Here is a 20065-nt window from a genome sequence, read left to right as displayed (position 1 = left end):
AGATAGTTGGAGATCAGTTCGGTGGGGCAGGAGCAGGCGGAGACAATGGGTCGACCAGGGCATTCAGGTTTGTGGATTTTGGGAAGGAGATAGAAGCGGGCAGTGCGAGGTTGGGGAACGATGAGGTTGGAGGCCGTGGGTGGGAGGTCACCTGAGGTGATGAGGTTGTGGATGGTTTGCAAGATGATGGTTTGGTGCTCAGGGGTGGGGTCATGATCAAGGGGGTGGTAGGAGGAGGTGTCGGAGAGTTGGCGTCCGGCCTCGGCGATGTCGAGGTCAGTGCGCCATACTACAACTGCGCCTCCCTTGTCCGCGGGTTTTATGGTGAAGTTGGGATTGGAGCGGAGGGAGCGGAGGGCTGCACGTTCTGCGGGGGAGAGGTTGGAGTGGGTGAGAGGGGTGGAGAGGTTGAGGCGATTGATGTCTCGATGGCAGTTGGAGATGAAGAGGTCGAGGGAGGGTAGGAGGCCTTGGGGTGGTGTCTTGTTGTGTATCAAAGCCTCAAATTCGCAATTGCTCCAGGCTACATGCTTGGGAACCCATTTGTTCTAAGTTTCATGTTTCCTGTGAGCCTGGACAATGAGCAGGTATGACTGATCAAAGTAGAGTACTTCAAGTAGAGCAGACGTGTACAGAGAAACTTGTGCATGTTGCAATTAATCATCTGTCTTTGCTCACACTATCATCCATTTTTGATTTTATAACTGAAATCAACACTTTTTAATGCAGTTGTTTGTGGGTTTTATGAGTTGACTACTGATACATTTCCATGAAGTGAATTGTTCTGATTTCTGAACCAAACTTCTGTTTTTTTTTTCTTTTTAGCCCTAACCTCTGTCCCACAGAACACAATTACTTGTGCAAATAAACCCTGCTTCCCAGGAGTTCAGTGTTTTGATCGGAAACCACCTTCTGTTGGTTTTGCTTGTGGACGCTGCCCCGTAGGATTCTTTGGCACTGGGCGAACATGTATGAAGATCCCGCGGCATGGTGAGTTACAGTTCAGCACTCTAGATCCGTGAATACACGACAGGAGAAGGCACAGCATTATACAATGGGTACAGTGCAGGAACAGACCACTTGATTCATTGTGACCATGCTGACTATCCAAGAGCAACTCAACTAGTCCACTCATCTGCCCTTTTCCCAAAACCTTAACTTCTTGCTCTTCAATTCCCTTTTGATAGCATTGATTGAATCTGCCTCCACGACAGTCCCAGGCAGTGCATTCCAGATCCTAACCAAGTGCTGCGTAAAAAGATTTATTTCTAATGTCCCCACTAGTTCTTTTACTATTCACCTCAAATCAATGTCCTCTGGTTCTCAAATTTTCAGCCAGTAGGAACAGTTCCTCTAAGCCACTCATGACTTTGAACATCTCTACCATAATTCCTGTCAACCTTCTCTAACTAAGGAGAACAAACATGGTTGCTCTACCATACCCACAGAACTAAAGGCCCTCACCCTGGATCCATTTCCAAAAATCTTTTCTGAAAGCTTTCTTGCTCTTTGAGAGCAAGTGTACGTGACAATATGTTACAGTATTCATAATCATTTCAGTTCTCTGTGTGCAGTAACTGAAACAATTAGTCACCTTAATCTGAGCTGATGTGCTGTTAAAAACAAGTTCTTCTAATATTTTCATGCTTTAAATAAAAGGCAAAAAGAAGTTTCATCAAAGAATTTGAATACATATTGAATGGACCAAACCTTGCACCCCTCAGTCAAATATATTTCCTATGTGAAAGAGTGAATTAAAGAAAAGTACCATTAGATATCTAAACAGCATAATACCTTTGCCAAAAATTAAATGGCCATGTGTTGTTTTATTATGGCTCAGTAAATGTTAGATTTTACTTCATCTCGACTCAAATCTACGTTCTTCCGCTTGTCACTGATTCAAGAATTAATCCTGAATTTCTGAAGAAGGGTCTCGACCCAAAATGTCAGCTTTCTTGCTCCTCTGATGCTGCTTGGCCTGCAGTGTTCAGCCAGCTCTACACCTTGTTATCTCAGATTCTCCAGCATCGGCAGTTCCTACTATCTCTGTAACAAGAATTAACCCTGTTCTTTTTTGGATGGCTAGTCTGTCATTATTCACTGTCAGTTTATATTTCATACATCCTTTACTCTGAATATCGAAATCATTCCCTATTTTAAGAGATCTTGGTGTGATGTTGAAAAAGGCAACACACCACCCACCATCTTTTCGAGGATACTGAATGTCTGATTTGTCGGTGACACCTAAATCCCGAGAACGAACAAAGCAAAATTGTTATTCAGGCAAGATCGAATAGTCAACAAATCTGTCAGATCTGACAAATACCCCTGAAGACTCGTTGACCATTCAACTGTTATCTTCTGCTACAATAATAAGACATGCATGAAATACAAATGTAATTCAAATGGTTGCACAGAATTTTTTCATGGCCTGATAAGCATGGATTTCTAAAGTCACGGTGCAGGTAAGGTTTTGAGTACTAACAGCTTTACAACCCAGGGACCTTGAATCAAAATGGCACAGTTACAAATCTATGTAAACTTCGCACTCAGCGGACCCATTAAAACCAACTTCCAGGATAGATTGTTCACAGATGTTTCCCATCTGTGTTTTGAATCCACTTACTATAGTACTATGAAGTTTTTTATTTCTGTATACCACACATCCTTTTTGTTGTCACCAGTGAAATCCATTGTGCCACAATGATCTATGTTCACTATCTTGCAATTTACTTTTAATGACCACCATAAGGACGTCCAATTGCAGATTGTTGTAAATTGGTTGTGCCAGATTGTATCAGCACACTTTGTAATTGTGGATCAAATTAATGTTTTGACAAAAAATGAGATCTTACTCTAATTGCCAATTCATGATTGATATCATGTGCTGAGTAAGCAGTCATTTCAAAGCCACATATTGATCCAATTTTGTCATTGAGTCATTAGTCAACAACAAAAATTGACATTTTCACGGATTTTGTTCAAAATGGGGATTACTTTTCTTGACTTCAAACAGCCTGACCATTTCTTCTTTACCAAGTTGCTGTCCAGCCAAATGAAAAATTGATCCTCGTCCAGATGTGGCTAAGCTGACAGTACTCTGAGTCAGAAGGTTGTAATTTCAATTTCCCTCTTCAGGACTGGAACATGGAAATCTAGGCTGATACTGCAGTATACTACTGAGGGAGTTCTTTCTTTTCATGGCAGTCACTGGCAAGACCAACATCAATTGCCCATCCAGCGGACAATTATGGCATATTGGGAATTGTGTTAGAAATTTTTGTTGCTATATAGATAGCCACAATCTGACCGAAGTAAGTATTGGTTTGATCAGCTTGAGTGTCAGCTGGAGGCATGAGGTTGAGAGTTGCGTTGATATCATATTTTTGGATGTAGTCACCACAGATTAAAGAACCACATGCAGAGAAGGAATGGGTGGCCACCAGTAAGAAGAAGGGAGACAGACAGGTAGTCAAGGAAGCCACAGTATGCATTTCACTCAAGAACAGTTTTTCTGTCGTGGAAACATGTGAGAACAGTGTGACACAGGTAGATATGCTCAAACAGGTGGATGTTAGGAAGGAGGATGTGCTAGAAATTTTGAAAAACATGAGGATAGATAAGTCCCCTGGGCCAGATGGGATACACCCAAGGTTTCTACGGGAAGCAAGAGAAGAGATTGCTGCCCCTTTGGCAATGATCTTTGTGTTTTCATTGTCCACTGGAGTAGTGCCAGAAGATTGGAGGGTGTCAAATGTCATTCCCTTGTTCAAGAAAGGGAATAGGGATTATCCTAGAAATTACAGACCGGTCAGTCTTATTTCTGTGGTGGGCAAATTATTGGAGAGGATTCTGAGAGATAGTATTTTTGATTATTTGGAAAAGTACAGTTTGATTAGAAATAGTCAGCATGGCTTTGTGAGGGGCAGGTCATGCCCCACAAGCCTTATTGAATTCTTTGAGAATGTGACAAAACACATTGATGAAGGTAGAGCAGTGGATGTGGTGTTTATGGATTTTAGCAAGGCATTCAATAAGGTTCCACATGGTAGGCTCATTCAGAAAGTAAGGAAGCATGAGATCCAGGGAAATTTGGCTGTCTGGATACAAAACTGGCTCTCCAATATGATGCCTATGAATCCTGTTTACTCAGAGATTGGTAGGGGCGTGGGATGCATTGCCGGAGAGGGTAGTGGAGTCGGCCTCATTAGGGGCATTTAAGCGGCTATTAGATAGGCATATGGATGATAGTATAAGGTAGTGGTGGAGGTTAGATAGACCTTAGGTTTAGGGTAAAAGTTCGGCACAACATCGTGAGCCAAAGGGCCTGTACTGTGCTGTACTGTTCTATGTTCTAATAGAAGACAGAGGGTGGTAGTAGATGGAAAATATTCAGCCTGGAGTTCGGTGACCAGTAGTATTCCGCAGGGATCTGTTCTGGGACCTCTGCTGTTTGTGATCTTTATAGATGACTTGGATGAGGAAGTGGTAGGGTGGGTTAGTAAGCTTGCCGATGACACAAAGGTTGGTGGAGTTGTGGATAGCGTGGAGGGCATTTGTAGGTTGCAACGGGACATTGGCAGGATGCAGAGCTGGCCAAAGAAGTGGCAGATGGAATTCAACCCAGAAAAGTGTGAAGGGATTCATTTTGGAAGGTCGAATTTGAATGCAGAATACAGGGTTAATGGCAGGATTCTCGGCAGTGTGGAGGAACAGATGGATCTTGGGGTCCACGTCCATAGATCCCTCAGAGTTGTTACCCAAGTTGATAGGGTTGTAAAGAAGGCGTATGGTGTGTTGGCTTTCATTGGCAGGGGAATTGAGTTCAAGAGCCATGAGATTATGCTACAGCTCTATAAAGCTCTGGTTAGACCACACTTGGAATATTCTGTTGAGTTCTGGTCACCTCATTATAGGAAAGATGTGGAAGCTTTCGAGAGGAGGAGGAGATTTACCAGGATGCTGCCTGGACTGGAGGGCAGGTCTTATGAGGAAAGGTTGAGGGAGCTAGGGCCTTTCTCATTGGAGCAAAGAAGGATGAGAGGCGACTTGATAGAGGTGTACAAGATGATGAGAGATATAGATAGATTGGATAGCCAGAGACATTTTCCCAGGGTGGAAATGACTATTACGAGGGAGCATAATTTTAAGGTGATTGGAAGAAGGTATAGGGGAGACGTCAGAGGTAGGTTCTTCACACAGAGAGTGGTGGGCGTGTGGAATGCGCTGCCAGCAGTGGTAGTGGAGTCAGATAGTTTAGAGACTTTTAAGCGACTCTTGGATAGGCACATGGAGGATAGTAAAATGTATGGTATGCAGGGTAGATTGATCTTAGTAGGATAATAGGCAGCACAATATTGTGGGCCCAAGGGCCTGTACTGTGCTGTACTGTTCTGTGTCCTGAAGTGGTAAAAATGACGGTTACTCTATCGAATGTAGTCACAGCCCAGCTGATCAAGGAGGAAGGAGAAAAACAGGGAGAACAGTAAAGGTTAGAAAGTCAGCAGTGAGGTGTGCAGACACGGACATGACTCCAGGATAATGTCTTCCTGGAGCCAGAGTCCAGGATGTCACTAGACACATGCTAGTGAATATAGCAATAGGCAGCTAAAACAAATGAATGGATGAAGAGTTGATACAGGAGGAAGGGCTTTAGATTTCTGGATCAATGGGCTGGGAAGTAGGGGAATGGGGTGCAATAGAACATAGAACAGTACAGTACAGGAAGAGGCCCTTCGGCCCACAATGTTGTGTCAAATATGACACCAAATTAAACTAATCCCTTCTGTCTTCCCTTCATCCGTGACCGTCCATTCCTAGCATATTCATGGGCTTATCTAAATGTCCCTTAATCGCCCTTATTGTATCTGCCTCCACCATCACCCTGGCAGCATGTTCCACATTCCTACAAATCTCTGTGTAAAAAACTTGCCCTTCACATCTCCTTTGAACGTTCCCCCTCTCGCTTTAAATGCATGCTCCCAAGTATTAGACATTTCAACTCTGGGAAAAAGATTCTGACCATCAACCTTATCTACGCATCTCATAATTTTACAGATTTCTATCAAGTCTCCCCTCAGCCTCCACTGCTTCAGAGAAAGCAACCTGAATATTTTCTTGCCTCTCCTGATAGCTCATACCCTCTAATCCAGGCAGCATCCTGGTAAGCCTCTTCTGCACCTTCTCCAAAGCCTCCACATCCTTCCTGTAATGCAGCAACCAGAATTGAATGCAATACTCTGTGTGGCCTGACCGTAGTCTTATAAAGCTGCAACATGACATCCTGACTCTTGTACTCACTTCCACGACCAATAAAGACAAGCATGCCATATGCCTTCTTGACCACCCTATCTATTTCAGTGGCCACTTTCAGGAAGCTATGGACTTCAATCCCTAGATCCCTCTGTACACCAGTGCTGTTCAGGGTCCTGCCATTATCTGTATACTTTTCCTTCACATTTACTCTCTGAAAGTACAGCACCTCACACTTATCCGGATTAAACTCCATCTGCCATTTCTCTGCCCATATCTGCAACTGATCTATATCCCACTGTATCTTTTGACAACCTTCGACACTATTCACAACTCCACCAATCTTTGTGTCATCTGCAAACTTACTAACCCACCCATCTACATTTTCATCCAAGTCAATTTATATATATCACAAACAGCAGAGGTCCTAGTACGGATCCCTGCGGAACACCATTTGTCACGGACCTCCAGCCACAAAAACACCCTTGCACCCCTACCCTCTGCCTTCTATGGGCAAGCCAATTCTGAATCCAAGCGGCCAAGTCAATGTGGATCCCATGCATCTTAAGTAGGTGTTAGTATAGTTGTTAATATAATTTACACTAATTTGACAGGAGGTTAGGATACTGAGTGGATATTCAATAGATTTTGTCAGCTGCCTGCTTGTGGTATTCGGAAGCACCATGGCATTGTCCAGCCAGGCTCCCGTGCAGAATGATCAGAGCCCAGCTTATTTGTGACCACAGACAACAATTCTTGCAGATGTATCCTGCCATCCAGGTAGCTGTCACGATTCAGATATTCTGCACAGCTCCCAGGTTCCCTGGACGTTTTGCCCCCTTAAGTCATCTGAAAGTGCTGGTTCATGGGTGACAAGGAATACCCCTGAAAGGCATAATCTCACTGGCTTCAAAAAGTGATGGTGAGTTAGGCGTGTGGCATGAAAACCCAGGGATCCCTCCCTCCTTCAGTGTTATTTGAGTAAAACCAGAGAAAATGTAGCCAAATACAAAATAAGGATGTAAATTGGGTCAGAGCAGCAGCCGTACTACCAGTGTGATAGCATTTGCTGCCAGGGGTTTTTCCTCATCCCTGCAGCTATCCTACTGTCTATAGACATGATTAATATGTACAGTTGCACCAAAGGGATTGCGTCAATAATTTCAGGCAAAATAGCAATCTTTAGCAAAATACATGTAGCACAGCTGACGATGTATGCACAAAAATCACATAATACCAAGCATGAAACTTTGGGCTTTTGAAAAAAGTAGGAGAAATATTTGTTTAATTATGCAAAGGTGAAACTGCAGGAAAGTACGGCTAAGCAGGTAATTTTATTTGCTGAAATAATTGAAAAGTAGGAACCAACTTCAACACACTAACTGTAATAAAAAACAGTAGAACTGCAGATGCTGCAAATCGGAAACAAAAACAGAAATTGCTGGAAAAGCTCAGAATTATGCAGGTTACACTATGAAGGGCATGATGGGAAAGGGGGTATACCACAAATGGTAAATTCTACACAATTAGCTCTGTCACAACAAAAACAAAGTTGCTGGAAAGGCTTAGCAGGTATGGCAGCATCTGTGAAGGAAAAAAACAGAGTTAACGGAACTGTGCTGTGAGGAAGGGTCACTGGACCCAAAATGTTAACTCTGTTTTTTTCTTCACAGATGCTGCCAGACCTGCTGAGCTTTTCCAGCAACCTTGTTTTTGTTCCTGATATACAGATTCAGTTATTTCGGTTTTTACAATTAACTCTGTATCACTTTCCCCATGCTCATGCAGTTAAAGATAAAAGTTGACAAAGCAGCACAGCTCCTGGTGGAATCTTAACAACACTGAAGAGTTTCTGAGTTCTGGAACAAAATTGAGTGTTGACACTGCTGATGATGCCTGGTTACCCACTTTTGTGACTTTCCTGCAGTACCATCCATTTAAAAGTGGTACAAAACTCAGCAGACCCACTAAGACGGTCCACAGTAATGTCCTGCTGTCAGGCATGGTGGACCCAACTGCCCTAGGTAGAGGAACACAAGAGTGTCTCAAGATAGAGGCAGCTTTGAGGGACATATGAAATTAATAGGACTATTAGTAGCTAAAACAGCCAGATTGGCATGGTTGAGTGGGCCCCTTCCACAGTTGTGGCCCTGCAGCTAGATGGATTGGGTGATTGAGGTCATGGTTAAAATAAGTCTTGGTGCCTCTCCCCAGCCTGCCAATGTACAGTCAGTTCTAGTGACTACCTGGCTATTACCATGTAAGATCCCACTAGCATTCCCAATCTGGTGCCAAGTGACCAGATAATTGCCATAATGGGCTATCTGTCACTACCGGGTGGATAGCCCATCTGTCACTACCGGGTGGATAGCCACCCCCATTGCTTACCTTTTTAAAAAAACTGCCTGACAATCTTTGATTTCCTTCCAAGCCCCTGGACTCATTTTGTCTCGTTGACATTTACAGCACAGAAGGCAGCTATTTGGACCATTGTGTCCACGGCAGTCAACAAAAACCTGACCACACTAATCTTATATTGCAGCTCTTGCCCCATAACCCTGGAGGCTATGGCAATGTAAGTGAATATCAAAACATGCTTGAATATTACTAGAATTTCTGATTCAACCAGCTTTTCAGACATTACAAGCTTCTTAATATTCGACCCTCTCTGCAGAAAGAGGGTGTGCCTGAGATAGGAAGCAGCTCCATATCTATGAGGGCTCAATGTCTGATTTACTACCGAGGCAGATCTTGGAACACATGAGGACAATGAACTCTGGAGAGGTGTACAGAATCGTGAATCACATCATTCTTGAATTCTGTTATTATTTGTATATATATTTGTACGATGCTTTGCAAAATCAGACATCTCCATGCAAATAAAATGGGATTCGGAGATATTAGGATTAAGGGACATTGTGGTCACTTAAGCTATATGGACTATGATTTTCTGTCTGAACCTGTTACAAGCAAAATTAGGAACATCTCTCCAGTTTGCTTCTACTGCTGTTGCCGTGACTGGAGGATCCAAACTCATAATTACTTTCAATTTGTCAGTCTGTTCAGTGAGTGATTACAAGCAACCAAGAAGGAAAGATTGTGGGACCTCAGTTATCCATTGCTGCATGTTCACGCTGATCTTTGAGCATTATGAGAGATTTCCTGCAGTGACACACACTTAGACTAGTAACAGGTATCCAGTTAGTGCTCATGCCAGGTACGATTGGCTACATATTGTGTCCCTGCAATAATGAGATACAGTGCTGGCTCTGAGCACAGTATATTCACAGCAACTTCAGAGGAACTAAATTGTGGCACTGAAGCTCAAGCAGGGTTAGGTGCATACGCTGTTACCAACATTTTTTTTTGCTCAGAGCTCAACAGTTGGATATATAGTGTGGCTGCTTTATGAAGACAAAAAAAAAAACACACAAATATGTACATCAGAAATGTTGCAAAACACAATGAACTGGACTCACTTTTGTCTCTTGGACATTTACAGCACAGAAGGCAGCTATTTGGCCCATTGTGTCCACACCAGTCAACAAAGATCGAACTACACTAATTTTATATTGCAGCCCCATTACCCTGGAGGCTATGGCAATGCAAGTGAATATCAAAACATGCTTGAACATTGCTGGAGTTTCTGACTCAATCAGCTTTTCAGACAGCATGTTCCAGACTCCCACCACCATCTGCAGACCCGTTTTGCAGTCTGTCCATCTTTTATTTTGCAGAGGGAAAAGTTATGATGAAAGAGAGGCAACCACTGTGAGAATCTAGAGGCTGTTATCATATAGAAATCAATTAATTAGTGTGGCAGACTTTTAACATGGCTCCATGATGCCTGTCAGACAAACTTTGATGGCAATGTTGAATTTCAGTGCTATGAGCGAATAGTTGTCGGTCACTGGAGGTTCACCAGTGACAGGGAACACCTTGCATCCTTCCTGATGTGTCTGTGTCATACACACAGCTGTTTTGTCATGGCCAAGTGGCTGTTTCTGTTGTAGTACCTGCTGTGCCTTGGCAGTGGCTGAAAGTCAGGTACTTCTTATAAGCCTCAGGGAAGGCGATGCCCAAGTGGTATTATCGCAGGACTGTTAATCCAAAGACCCAGATAGTGTTCTGGGGACCCGGGTTCAAATCTTAATTCGAGATATTTATTGAATTCAAACACCGCGGCAATTGGTGGAAATCGAATTCGATAAATATCTTGAATTAAGAATCTAATGATGACCAAGAATACATCGTCTATTGTTAGAAAAACCTATTTAATTCACTAATGTCCTTTAGGGAAGGAAACTGCCATCCTTACCTGGTCTGGCCTCCATGTGACTCCAGACCCACAGCAATGTGCTTGACTCTTAACTCCCCTCTGGGCAATTAGGGATGGGCAATAAATGCTGGTTTAGCTAGCGATGCCCTCATCCTGTGAGTGAAGGAAAAAAAAAACATAAATTTCCGCTGCTTTGGTTGGAATTTATCAGCACGAGAGTTTTATACAGTAACACTGAGCTGAAAATTCCTCCATAGTACTAAGTTTTAAAGTAATTTGTATAATTATGGTTATTTAGTAGCGTACAGCTTGAGCATTGCTGATAGAAGACATATTCTGTCAAAGCTTTTCATCTTGCATTGGTCCCAACAGTATACATTTATACTGCATGAGGAAGCAACACTGATGGTTGGCAAGTGGACTCTAATTGATAGACACTTTGCTATGGAAAATGCAACAGTTAGATGATAACTGACAGTTAACTGTCAAATTTTGTTTAACATTTAAACCAGGTTGGTTGACTTTGGTCATGGCATTGACCTGAGAAATGACCCAGGGAACAGCTGTCGTGTGTTTTAGAGTTGAAACAAATTTAGTGTGTGTGTATAGATAATAAAGTGTGGAGCTGGAGGAATACAGCAGGCCAGGCAGTATCAGAGTAACAGGAAGAAGGGTTCCAGACCGAAATGTCAGCTCTCCTACTCCACTGATGCTGCCTGGCCTGCTGTGTTCCTCCAGCTCCACATTTTGTTATCTCTGACTCCAGCATCTGCAGTTCTTGCTATCTCAGTGTGTGTGCATGTTCTTTCCATCAGGAGGGCAAAGGGCTCTGTGTATTAATACATGTATCTTCCAATATGTACAAACACCACACTGGAAGCCGAATTAACAATCTTAGGTTGGTTATTAGCATGATTCTTCACAAACTCAAATGTTTGTCTATTTAACAAAGTATGTCTAATTTTGGAGTCTGTTTTCAGTTTAACAAGCATGTGCTGGTTGGGTTCAGTTGTGAACAGCCAAGTGGATACTCTGTTTGATATGATATGCCCTGGTGTGTCACGGTACCTAAAGCCTATATATCTAGCTAGCATCACACAGCACTGAAATTCACATATCACCTTACTCATTTGTGTGAAAGGCAGAAAGTTGATGGCAGCATCCTGTTAATGACAAACACCAGTCATGTTGCTACTGCATAATAGCAGTGTGAAACATCTGTTGTTCAAAATTTTTATACACCGTGAAAAATATACCGGGCACGTTTCAGGACCAAAAGTGAGAGCCCTTAGGCCTGTTCAGGCGTTTGCATGATGTGCAGCAACAACTGATCTGATCAGAGTAGCCATTATCTTGCAGGATGGCATCGAGCTTGCACAGCGAACAAAGGCCTCTGAATCTGTTTACAAGCCTTTTTTAAAATTCATTCATTGGATTTGGGATTCAGTGGCCAAGACATTATTTATTACCCTTCCCTAATTGCACTTGAGAGGGCAGTGATGAGTTTCCTTCTTAAACTGTTGCAGTCCAAAGGTATTTGCAACAGCTAGAACTAGTGAGGTTTCTTAGGCAACATAATCTACTTCGCCATACATCGTGTCATTAAAACTGAACTCAAATGCATAAGTTACTGATTTCATAAGTTCAATGTAAACCGATTCACACAATGTTGGCAGATGTAGATTGCCAGGATAAAAACCGAAAGAACTGTGGTTGCTATAAATTAGGAACAAAAACAAAATTGCTGCAAAAGCTCAGCAGGTCTGGCAGCACCTGTGAAGAAAAAAAACAGAGTTAACGTTTCGGGTCCAGTGACCCTTCCTCAGAACTGCAGAACTTCCTCAGGAATCCTTCACATTGAATAGTTGCACAAATTGCATATTTGGCCAGCTCATGTTGTGCAGAGTGGTCATAAATAAAATAGGGCATGAAAGGACATTAGCAGTCATGAGCAGCCGAAACATACACAGACCCCGTGAGATGTGAGGATGAATATTATCATATATATGATCTGTCAGCTCACTGCTTTTACACAAGTCCTATAAGCATTTATGAGTTCTGAGGAAGGGTCGCCAGACCCGAAACATTAATTCTGATTTCTCTTTGCAAATGCTGCCAGACCTGCTGGGCTTTTCCAGCAATTTATGTTTTTGAAGCAACATTTATTTTAACTTGTTTTCAAGTAAGTATGTCTGTTCATGCAAACTGGCTGGTACAATGGATACCAATTGGACCCATCATGAAGAATGGTCTGCCCTTTGATGATACAGTTACACTTGTTAAGGATAACTATTCATGTTCGTTTGTCAGGTTTACTGATACGTATGTCTGGATTGGCCTAGTGGTATCACGTTGCATGTGAGAACCGGACAAGTCATTTGGAATCCCACAAATTGTTGTGCAGTATTTAGCTCAATCTGTCATGTGGTATGTGCATTTCACTGCTGTTTTAATACTAGGTGAATAGGCCATATGTCCCAAAGACTGGCAGACCATATCAAACAGCATATCCCTTCGGCTGTTTGCGACAAGCAAGATATTGGCTGTAGCCAACCAAGTTTGATCCCATTTCTTGAAAGTCATAGTAGACTGAGGTTTGGGGAATATGCTGGGCCACAACTGGAGAACATTAATTTTTAATAGTTTCAAATGAAAACAAATCACAGATGAAATTATATTTGTTCTATCATTGAGGGACCAGCAATGAACACAAGCTTATCTGTGAATCAGACACAAAATTGGGAAAGCAAGCAGAACGTGAAATCTTCACAGCTGATTAAATCATGCCCTTGCGTCTTTGCTTGGACATCCTTGGGTTAAAGTGAGTTCTAATTCACAATGCGATGCAGTTAAATTATTTTACAGCTATTCACAATATATATTAATGATTTGGATGAGGGAACAAAATGTAACATCGCCAAGTTTGCAGATGATACCAAGTTGGGTGGGAGGGTGGACTGTGACGAGGATGCAGAGATCCTTCAGCATGAGCTCGACAGGTTGGGTGAGTGGGCAAATCAATGGCAGATGCAGTATAATTTGGATAAATGTGACCCTTCTGAAGTTTCTGAGAGGGGTCACCGGACCTGAAACGTTAACTCTGTTTTCTCCTCCACAGATGCTGCCAGACCTGATGATGCTTTTGAAGTTGTTGCAGATGCATTTGTAAACTTTTATCTCTGTTCTTCTAGTTTCCCCACATATTGTGTCAAGATTTCGTCAACACTGGTTTCCCACTCTGAGAATGAACAACGGGCCAGTTAAACTGCCACCAGTGAGCCAACAAACCACTCCTGGCTTTACTCCTTTGGCTGGCGGAGTGACAATGGAGAAAGCCGTTACTAAAGCTAAACCACCTCCAACTCTCAAGACAGATAAGCCATACACGACTTTAAGCTTATCATCTTCCATTGGCACTATGATGACAGATCCTGCAATCCTCAGCTCTGGAACCGTATCCCAGATTGCTGTTCAACCCAAGCTTCTAAAAAAAACAACCAAGTTTTGGAGACCTGCTGCCTCTGCACTGCGAGCTGTGACAGCATCGCAAGCCATTTCCATCACCCACATCAGTAATGAGTTAGTTCCTACTGAGAAAAAGATGACCTGTGCTGACATGCCTTGCTTCAATGGAGTTCCCTGTGAGCCCACACAATTTGGGAGCTTTAAATGTGGACGATGTCCTTTTGGATACACTGGTGATGGTGTAACATGCAAAGGTAAATGCACTGACTGCGAAAAGAGTTCATATAGATCACAACTGTATTGGTTATGTTGCTTTCTGTGCAACAATTGTACAATCCACATAGCTGCTTCAGAAATTGTCCGTTTAGTGTGCACCTTCATTGATATTGCATGATCCAATCTCACATCTTTATTTGTATACTCCTACATAAAGGTTCCGTCTCATAGTACTGGCGGATTGTCTAGTCCCTGTCGTGCAACTCCACCCTCAGACACTGGCTTCCCAACCTCCTCAGTTTCTCTCTCAGCAGCTTAAATTCTCATTGCCATCACAAGTTTTCTCGTCAAGCATGTTTGCATTGTCCCAGTTCTTCCTCTGTCCCGTTCTGCTCGGTGACCACCGCTTGTCGTGAGATGTGTCTTGGAACATGAGAAACACACAGTTTTTTTTGTATCTGCAAACTAGAGAGATGTAAAATTGTGCATATTTTAAAACTAATTTAGTTATAAAAAGTATAAAGGATTATGCAATGGCCTATCATAGTTGACTGATTATAAGCCTTACTCTTCCCCATCTACATCTGAATTCTGTGTCCAGTATGATCTCTGGCCTATCCACGATACTATATGCAGCTCAACTTTGTCCCCTCCATTTAAACACACCCCATTTCCAGTTATTCCTTCTAAGGATTTTGGACATATTTTCTCGCCAGAAAATCCTGCTGTGTCAAAGCTGGCTGTGTTCTTTCATCATGCCACGTGTTACCGATAACTTTTCAGACAAATGTTGCAGGAATAACAGTCATGTGTGGCATTTTTAAAAAGAAAGATAGGCCCCAGCTAACAACTATGATATTTATTAGCTATATGCAGGTACCCTTGTGGAAAGAATATGGAATGTGCAGCTCCCAACACATGTCGTTGCAAGCCTGGTTACACAGGGTATAACTGTCACATAGGTAGGAACTCTACTTTGCTTAAAGACTCTGTGCAAAAAATGTCCTTGTTTGAAATGTTTAAATTTGCAATGTTATTGGCTGTGAATGAATGACTGCAGACTATTTTATTGGCACAGACTCTAATGTTATGCTCGCTTGTCTTTATTAGCAATCTGTCGGCCTGATTGCAAAAACAGAGGGAAATGCATCAAACCAGATGTGTGTGAGTGTCCCCATGGATACAATGGCCTGACCTGTGAAGATGGTAGGAATATTTCTTTTTCGTCCAATCCACCTACAAAAGGGATATAAGTTGCATGCTGCCTATTTGTACACCTATCAGTGTCTTTCATTGGTATGAGAACCAAGATCAATATTGGTAGTATTTACAAAATCCAGTTTTGGAGCTTTTTCACGTCCCCTCATTATTTGGACTGCCATTGCAAGAATTGCTGTAGGTTTCTTGTAGCTTGCATTACCAGCTATCAACCTGCACAACTCTTGCCTCCACAATTTCTCTCTTCCTAACAGAGAGCCATGGATTCCCATTTTGGTAAAACAGGAGAACAGCAGAAACTTTAACACCTCTCTGACACTAATTTGATTAGTCCCTCCCTAGTTTCCTGCGATTTTTGTTATTTTTGTTATAGTGACACTGCCCCTGATGAGCACATTGACCTCGTTGACACAGGGTCTTGTGGTACAGTGGTAGTGTCCTTACCTCTGGGCTAGAAGGACTCAGTTCAGGTCCCATCTTCTCCAGGGATGTGTCATAACATGTGTGAATAAGCTGATTTTGAAAATATCTAGAAGTAATATGACATAGCATCATATTTTGATCACAAAAGGGTAGCTCCTGGGCAATCAAGATTTCTCCTATAACAATGTTTGAGCGTCTTAATACAATCCATGCACCCACCACTGAATAAGCACATCATTTGTATATCAAAGGCATGATCTTGTTGTCTGGATTGATCTGGAAACATCTTACGGTACTAGCTCAAGTTTGTGTTTAAGGTTAAAAATGTCAAAGGCTTCATGGGAATTGCCTGGAGATATAGCAGCAACCTGAAGAAGTTGCAGAGGAATATCCATTCCAAGACAGATTCGTGCAATCCTTAAATGGAATATCTCAGTCTCCGAATGTAGTGACTGCATTGAAGGTGTACTTTACCCTTCTTCTCTTCACTAAATTCCAACAACTGCTTTCCATTCTATATAATTCTTAAAGCTCTCATCCATTCAAAATCCATGAAGGCAACATTCCTTAAAAAGCATGGTTCAATATAGGTGTTTTCTGTGCTCTGCTTCATCACATAGGAAATATAATGAAAAATCTTAACCTCATATCTGAACACGCAATTATAGTGCCTCATTAGCATTTATGTGTCATCGTAACAATTCATTATATTAGTCTGTGTGGGTGCGACATACTTATTTACTTCCTTTTAGTGTCAAGACATGTTGCAAGAACTTTCTCCCAGTTGCTACTCGTGAAACAATGATGTCAAACATGGTCTCTTCAGACTGAGCTGACCCTTGCCTCATCCAGTTAAATTCTAGGATATACCTCTTATACTCCTCTTTTGATGATTGTATGAAATTAGACAGTAGGACCTGGAAAACTGAGAAGCACAATCCACTCCCATTCTGGCAAACCAGACCTACATAATAGTCATCTTACCATTGATGAAGGAAATACTGTCCTAAAAGCTTCTGCTGTAGGTGTGGCTGACACCGCCACATGAAGTAAAGTGTCTTGCACTGTGTTTAAACTGTATTTCAACGGACTGGATTGAAATGTTAATGTTCCACATAGTGATGGCACTACCATTAAGTCATGATGTTCTATCAGTGTTCTTCTGGTTGTTGCAGGGAGTTGTAGGGAAGTGGGGGTGCTTTCCCCACTGACAGACATTTAAGGCACGCCTGAAAAGCCTGCCCTGGGATTCATAATTGTATTGGCCCTACACTGAGTTTAGAAATCTGAGCTTTGCACATATTGGTTATTTGGTACCATCCTCATCCTTGGCTGAATCGCACATCTAACTGTTAAAACAGTAACACAATTATCACAGTTTTCAAAGATGCTGTCAAAAAAAACTTGATTTGCTGAGGTCTATTATGTGCACACTGCTGCTACTGCATCAGTTGTGATGAAATCCATTCCCAAGATTCTGAGAATGTAATATTCAGGGAACAGAACATTCCCAAAAATAATGGCAGCATCTGTGGAGGGAGAAACAGAATTAACAATCTTCGGAGGAGTCATATTGGACTTGAACCATTAAAATCTCTGTCCACAGATGGTGCCAGATCTGCTGAGTCTCTCCAGCAGTTTCAGTTTTTATTTCACATCCCCAGTAGTTTGCTCTTTCTTTAGCATTCCGAAAGATGTGAGGTAACAACAAGCACTATTCTGCCCTGTAATAGGGATGGGGCTATAGCTGTTCTAATGTGTATAGTGAACGTTGTTCTTTGTTCAAAACCATGGAATCTTGTGGCTTTGTTCTCTCAGTACGTCCTCCAGATCTCATCTGTTGTCTACTTTAAAAGTAAAGGTTACTTTTCTTGAAAGGTGCATTGTAACAATTTGGTGATCTTGCTTGGGATCATAACAAAAATCATAGCAAAACATGTCAGACTGGTCTAAATAATACTGTACGAGTGACAGCAGTAATACAGTCTATGACACTAATTCAATTAATTTCTTAATATCCAGAACTAACTTGGGAAATATGGGCAGTACACAGTGATCAGACCCATGGTGCACATCAAATAGCAAATGCAGTCGAGACATATCCCATGGATTTATCATCCAACCCCTGTGCCCCATATTTTAATGACATGATGGATCATCAAATTTCATTAAACTTCGTAAGGGATTATTCTTCTTTCCATTTGCCAATCCAGCCTTGATACGCCGTCTCAAGAACCATTTCATCATAGACAGCCTCAACAACTGCTCCTATTCTGGTTTGCTCCTCTTGGATGTATTCATAGGCACAATTCTAGCTTTTCGCTGACAGTAGATTTCTTCAAGCTTGAAACTGCCCCAGGGTTTTCACTGAGCTCTAATCTTCACAAGTTTCATAATCTCCCCTCCCCCTACCGCATCCCAAAACCAGTCCAGTTCGTCCCTGCCTCCCTAACCTGTTCTTCCTCCCACCTATCCCCTCCTCCCACCTCAAGCCGCACCTCCATCTCCTACCGACCAACCTCATCCCGCCCCCTTGACCTGTCCGTCCTCCCTGGACTGACCTATCCCCTTCCTAACTCCCTACCTACACTCACCTTTACTGGCTCCATCCCCGCCTCCTCGACCTGTTTGTTTCCTCTCCACCTATCCTCTCCTCTATCCCTCTTCTATCTGCCTCCCACTCTGTCCCTATTTATTTCAAAACCCCCTTCCCCTCCCCCTTTTCTGATGAAGGATCTAGGCCCGAAACATCAGCCTCTCTGCTCCTATGATGCTGCTTGGCCTGCTGTGTTCATCCAGCCCTGCACCTTGTTGTCTCGGATTCTCCAGCATCTGCAGTTCCTACTATCTCTCACCCCTAAAATAGAGTCTGTTTGTCCCTTTAGAGTCATAGAAATCTACAGCACAAAAAAAGTTCCTTTAGCCCATTATGTCCATGCTGGTCAAAAACACCCAGCTAACTATCCCAATCCCATTTTCCAGCACTTGGCCCATATCCTTGCGAGTACAATCTAAATACTTCTTAAACATAATGAGGATTTCTGCCTCAACCACCTTGCGGGCAGCAAGTTCAAGATTCCCACCACCCTCTGGAGGCAAAAAAAAGTTCCCAACATCTCCTCTAAATCTTCTGCCCGTTGCCTTAAATCAATGCCCTCTGGTCATTGATCTTTCCATCAAGGGGAGACATTTCTTCCTGTCTAACCCATCTATGCCCATCATAATTATATACATCTCATTTATGATCCTTCTCAATCTCCTCTGTTCCAAGGGAAACAACCCCAGGCTATCCAATCTCTCTTTATAACTAAAACTCTCCACCCCAGACGACATGCTGGTAAATCTTCTCTACAGTCTATACAATTTGTCACATTCCTCCTAGATTCCAGAGCTACGCACAATACTTTGGCTGTGGCTTAAGCAACAGTTTATACAGTTCCAGCATAACCTCCGTTACTCTTTCTCAAACTGTCCATGATACCCTGAAACTGCTTTTCAATAACCTTTTAACTGTACTGAATGACCTGTCAAAAATTTTGCAACAAACCCTGTTGCTATCACAGGGCAGTTTTGAATATTGCCACCTAACATCTTTTGGAATGATCTGTTCTGTCTCACTCTCGCAAAAATCTAGAACTGGATTTCACCTTTCACTGGTGAAGGGCTTTATTGTATTCCCTTCGACTGACAGTGTCCGTTATTTTACTCTATTGATATTTAATCAGTGACAAAATGTTCTCCAATTGATTCCCTTAATGATTGACAGAGAATAAGTATTTCAAAAGAAACTAAAAGGCATTAAGTTACAATCCAGCTTCTGTTCTGTTTTCAGTACTGAAATTGATGAGACTGATGAAATACGAAAGTATAAGGCAACTCAATGTGCATATCAATGCTATGGTGTACTGATGATTTTTTCTTCTCCAAAAAAGCTCTCTGTATTCCACCCTGTGAACATGGTGGATCTTGTATAACCAGAAATACCTGCTCTTGCCATTATGGGTTTGTGGGCCCAAGATGTGAAACAAGTAAGTATACTATTTGGCTTGGTATTATCCTGAACATCAAAAACTTAAAATTTCCTCATGCAATGTAAGTTGGGCTTTATTAAAGAGAGGATCAAGTGCAAATTATTTCCTTGTTACATGAAAAATTGGCACTCTGGTATTTATTACATGTGAGCACTGAATCATTCTCCTCCACTGTGGCAAA

General features: G+C 42.2%; 1 protein-coding gene across 1 annotated transcript in view; it reads left to right on the top strand.

Moving 5' to 3' along the window:
- LOC109913185 (von Willebrand factor D and EGF domain-containing protein-like) overlaps positions 1–20065 on the top strand; it is a 283384-nt gene that overhangs the window by 239015 nt on the left and 24304 nt on the right. Inside the window, exons 20-24 of the mRNA XM_048599097.1 lie at positions 826–990; positions 13723–14250; positions 15079–15174; positions 15323–15418; positions 19786–19881. Of these exons, the coding sequence (XP_048455054.1) occupies positions 826–990; positions 13723–14250; positions 15079–15174; positions 15323–15418; positions 19786–19881 (981 nt within the window). The remainder of the gene's footprint in view (positions 1–825; positions 991–13722; positions 14251–15078; positions 15175–15322; positions 15419–19785; positions 19882–20065) is intronic.

The sequence above is a fragment of the Rhincodon typus genome, chromosome 7, assembly GCF_021869965.1.
Source record: "Rhincodon typus isolate 14 chromosome 7, sRhiTyp1.1, whole genome shotgun sequence".
Lineage (NCBI taxonomy): Eukaryota > Metazoa > Chordata > Chondrichthyes > Orectolobiformes > Rhincodontidae > Rhincodon > Rhincodon typus.
This window is presented reverse-complemented; position numbering and strand designations above follow the sequence as displayed.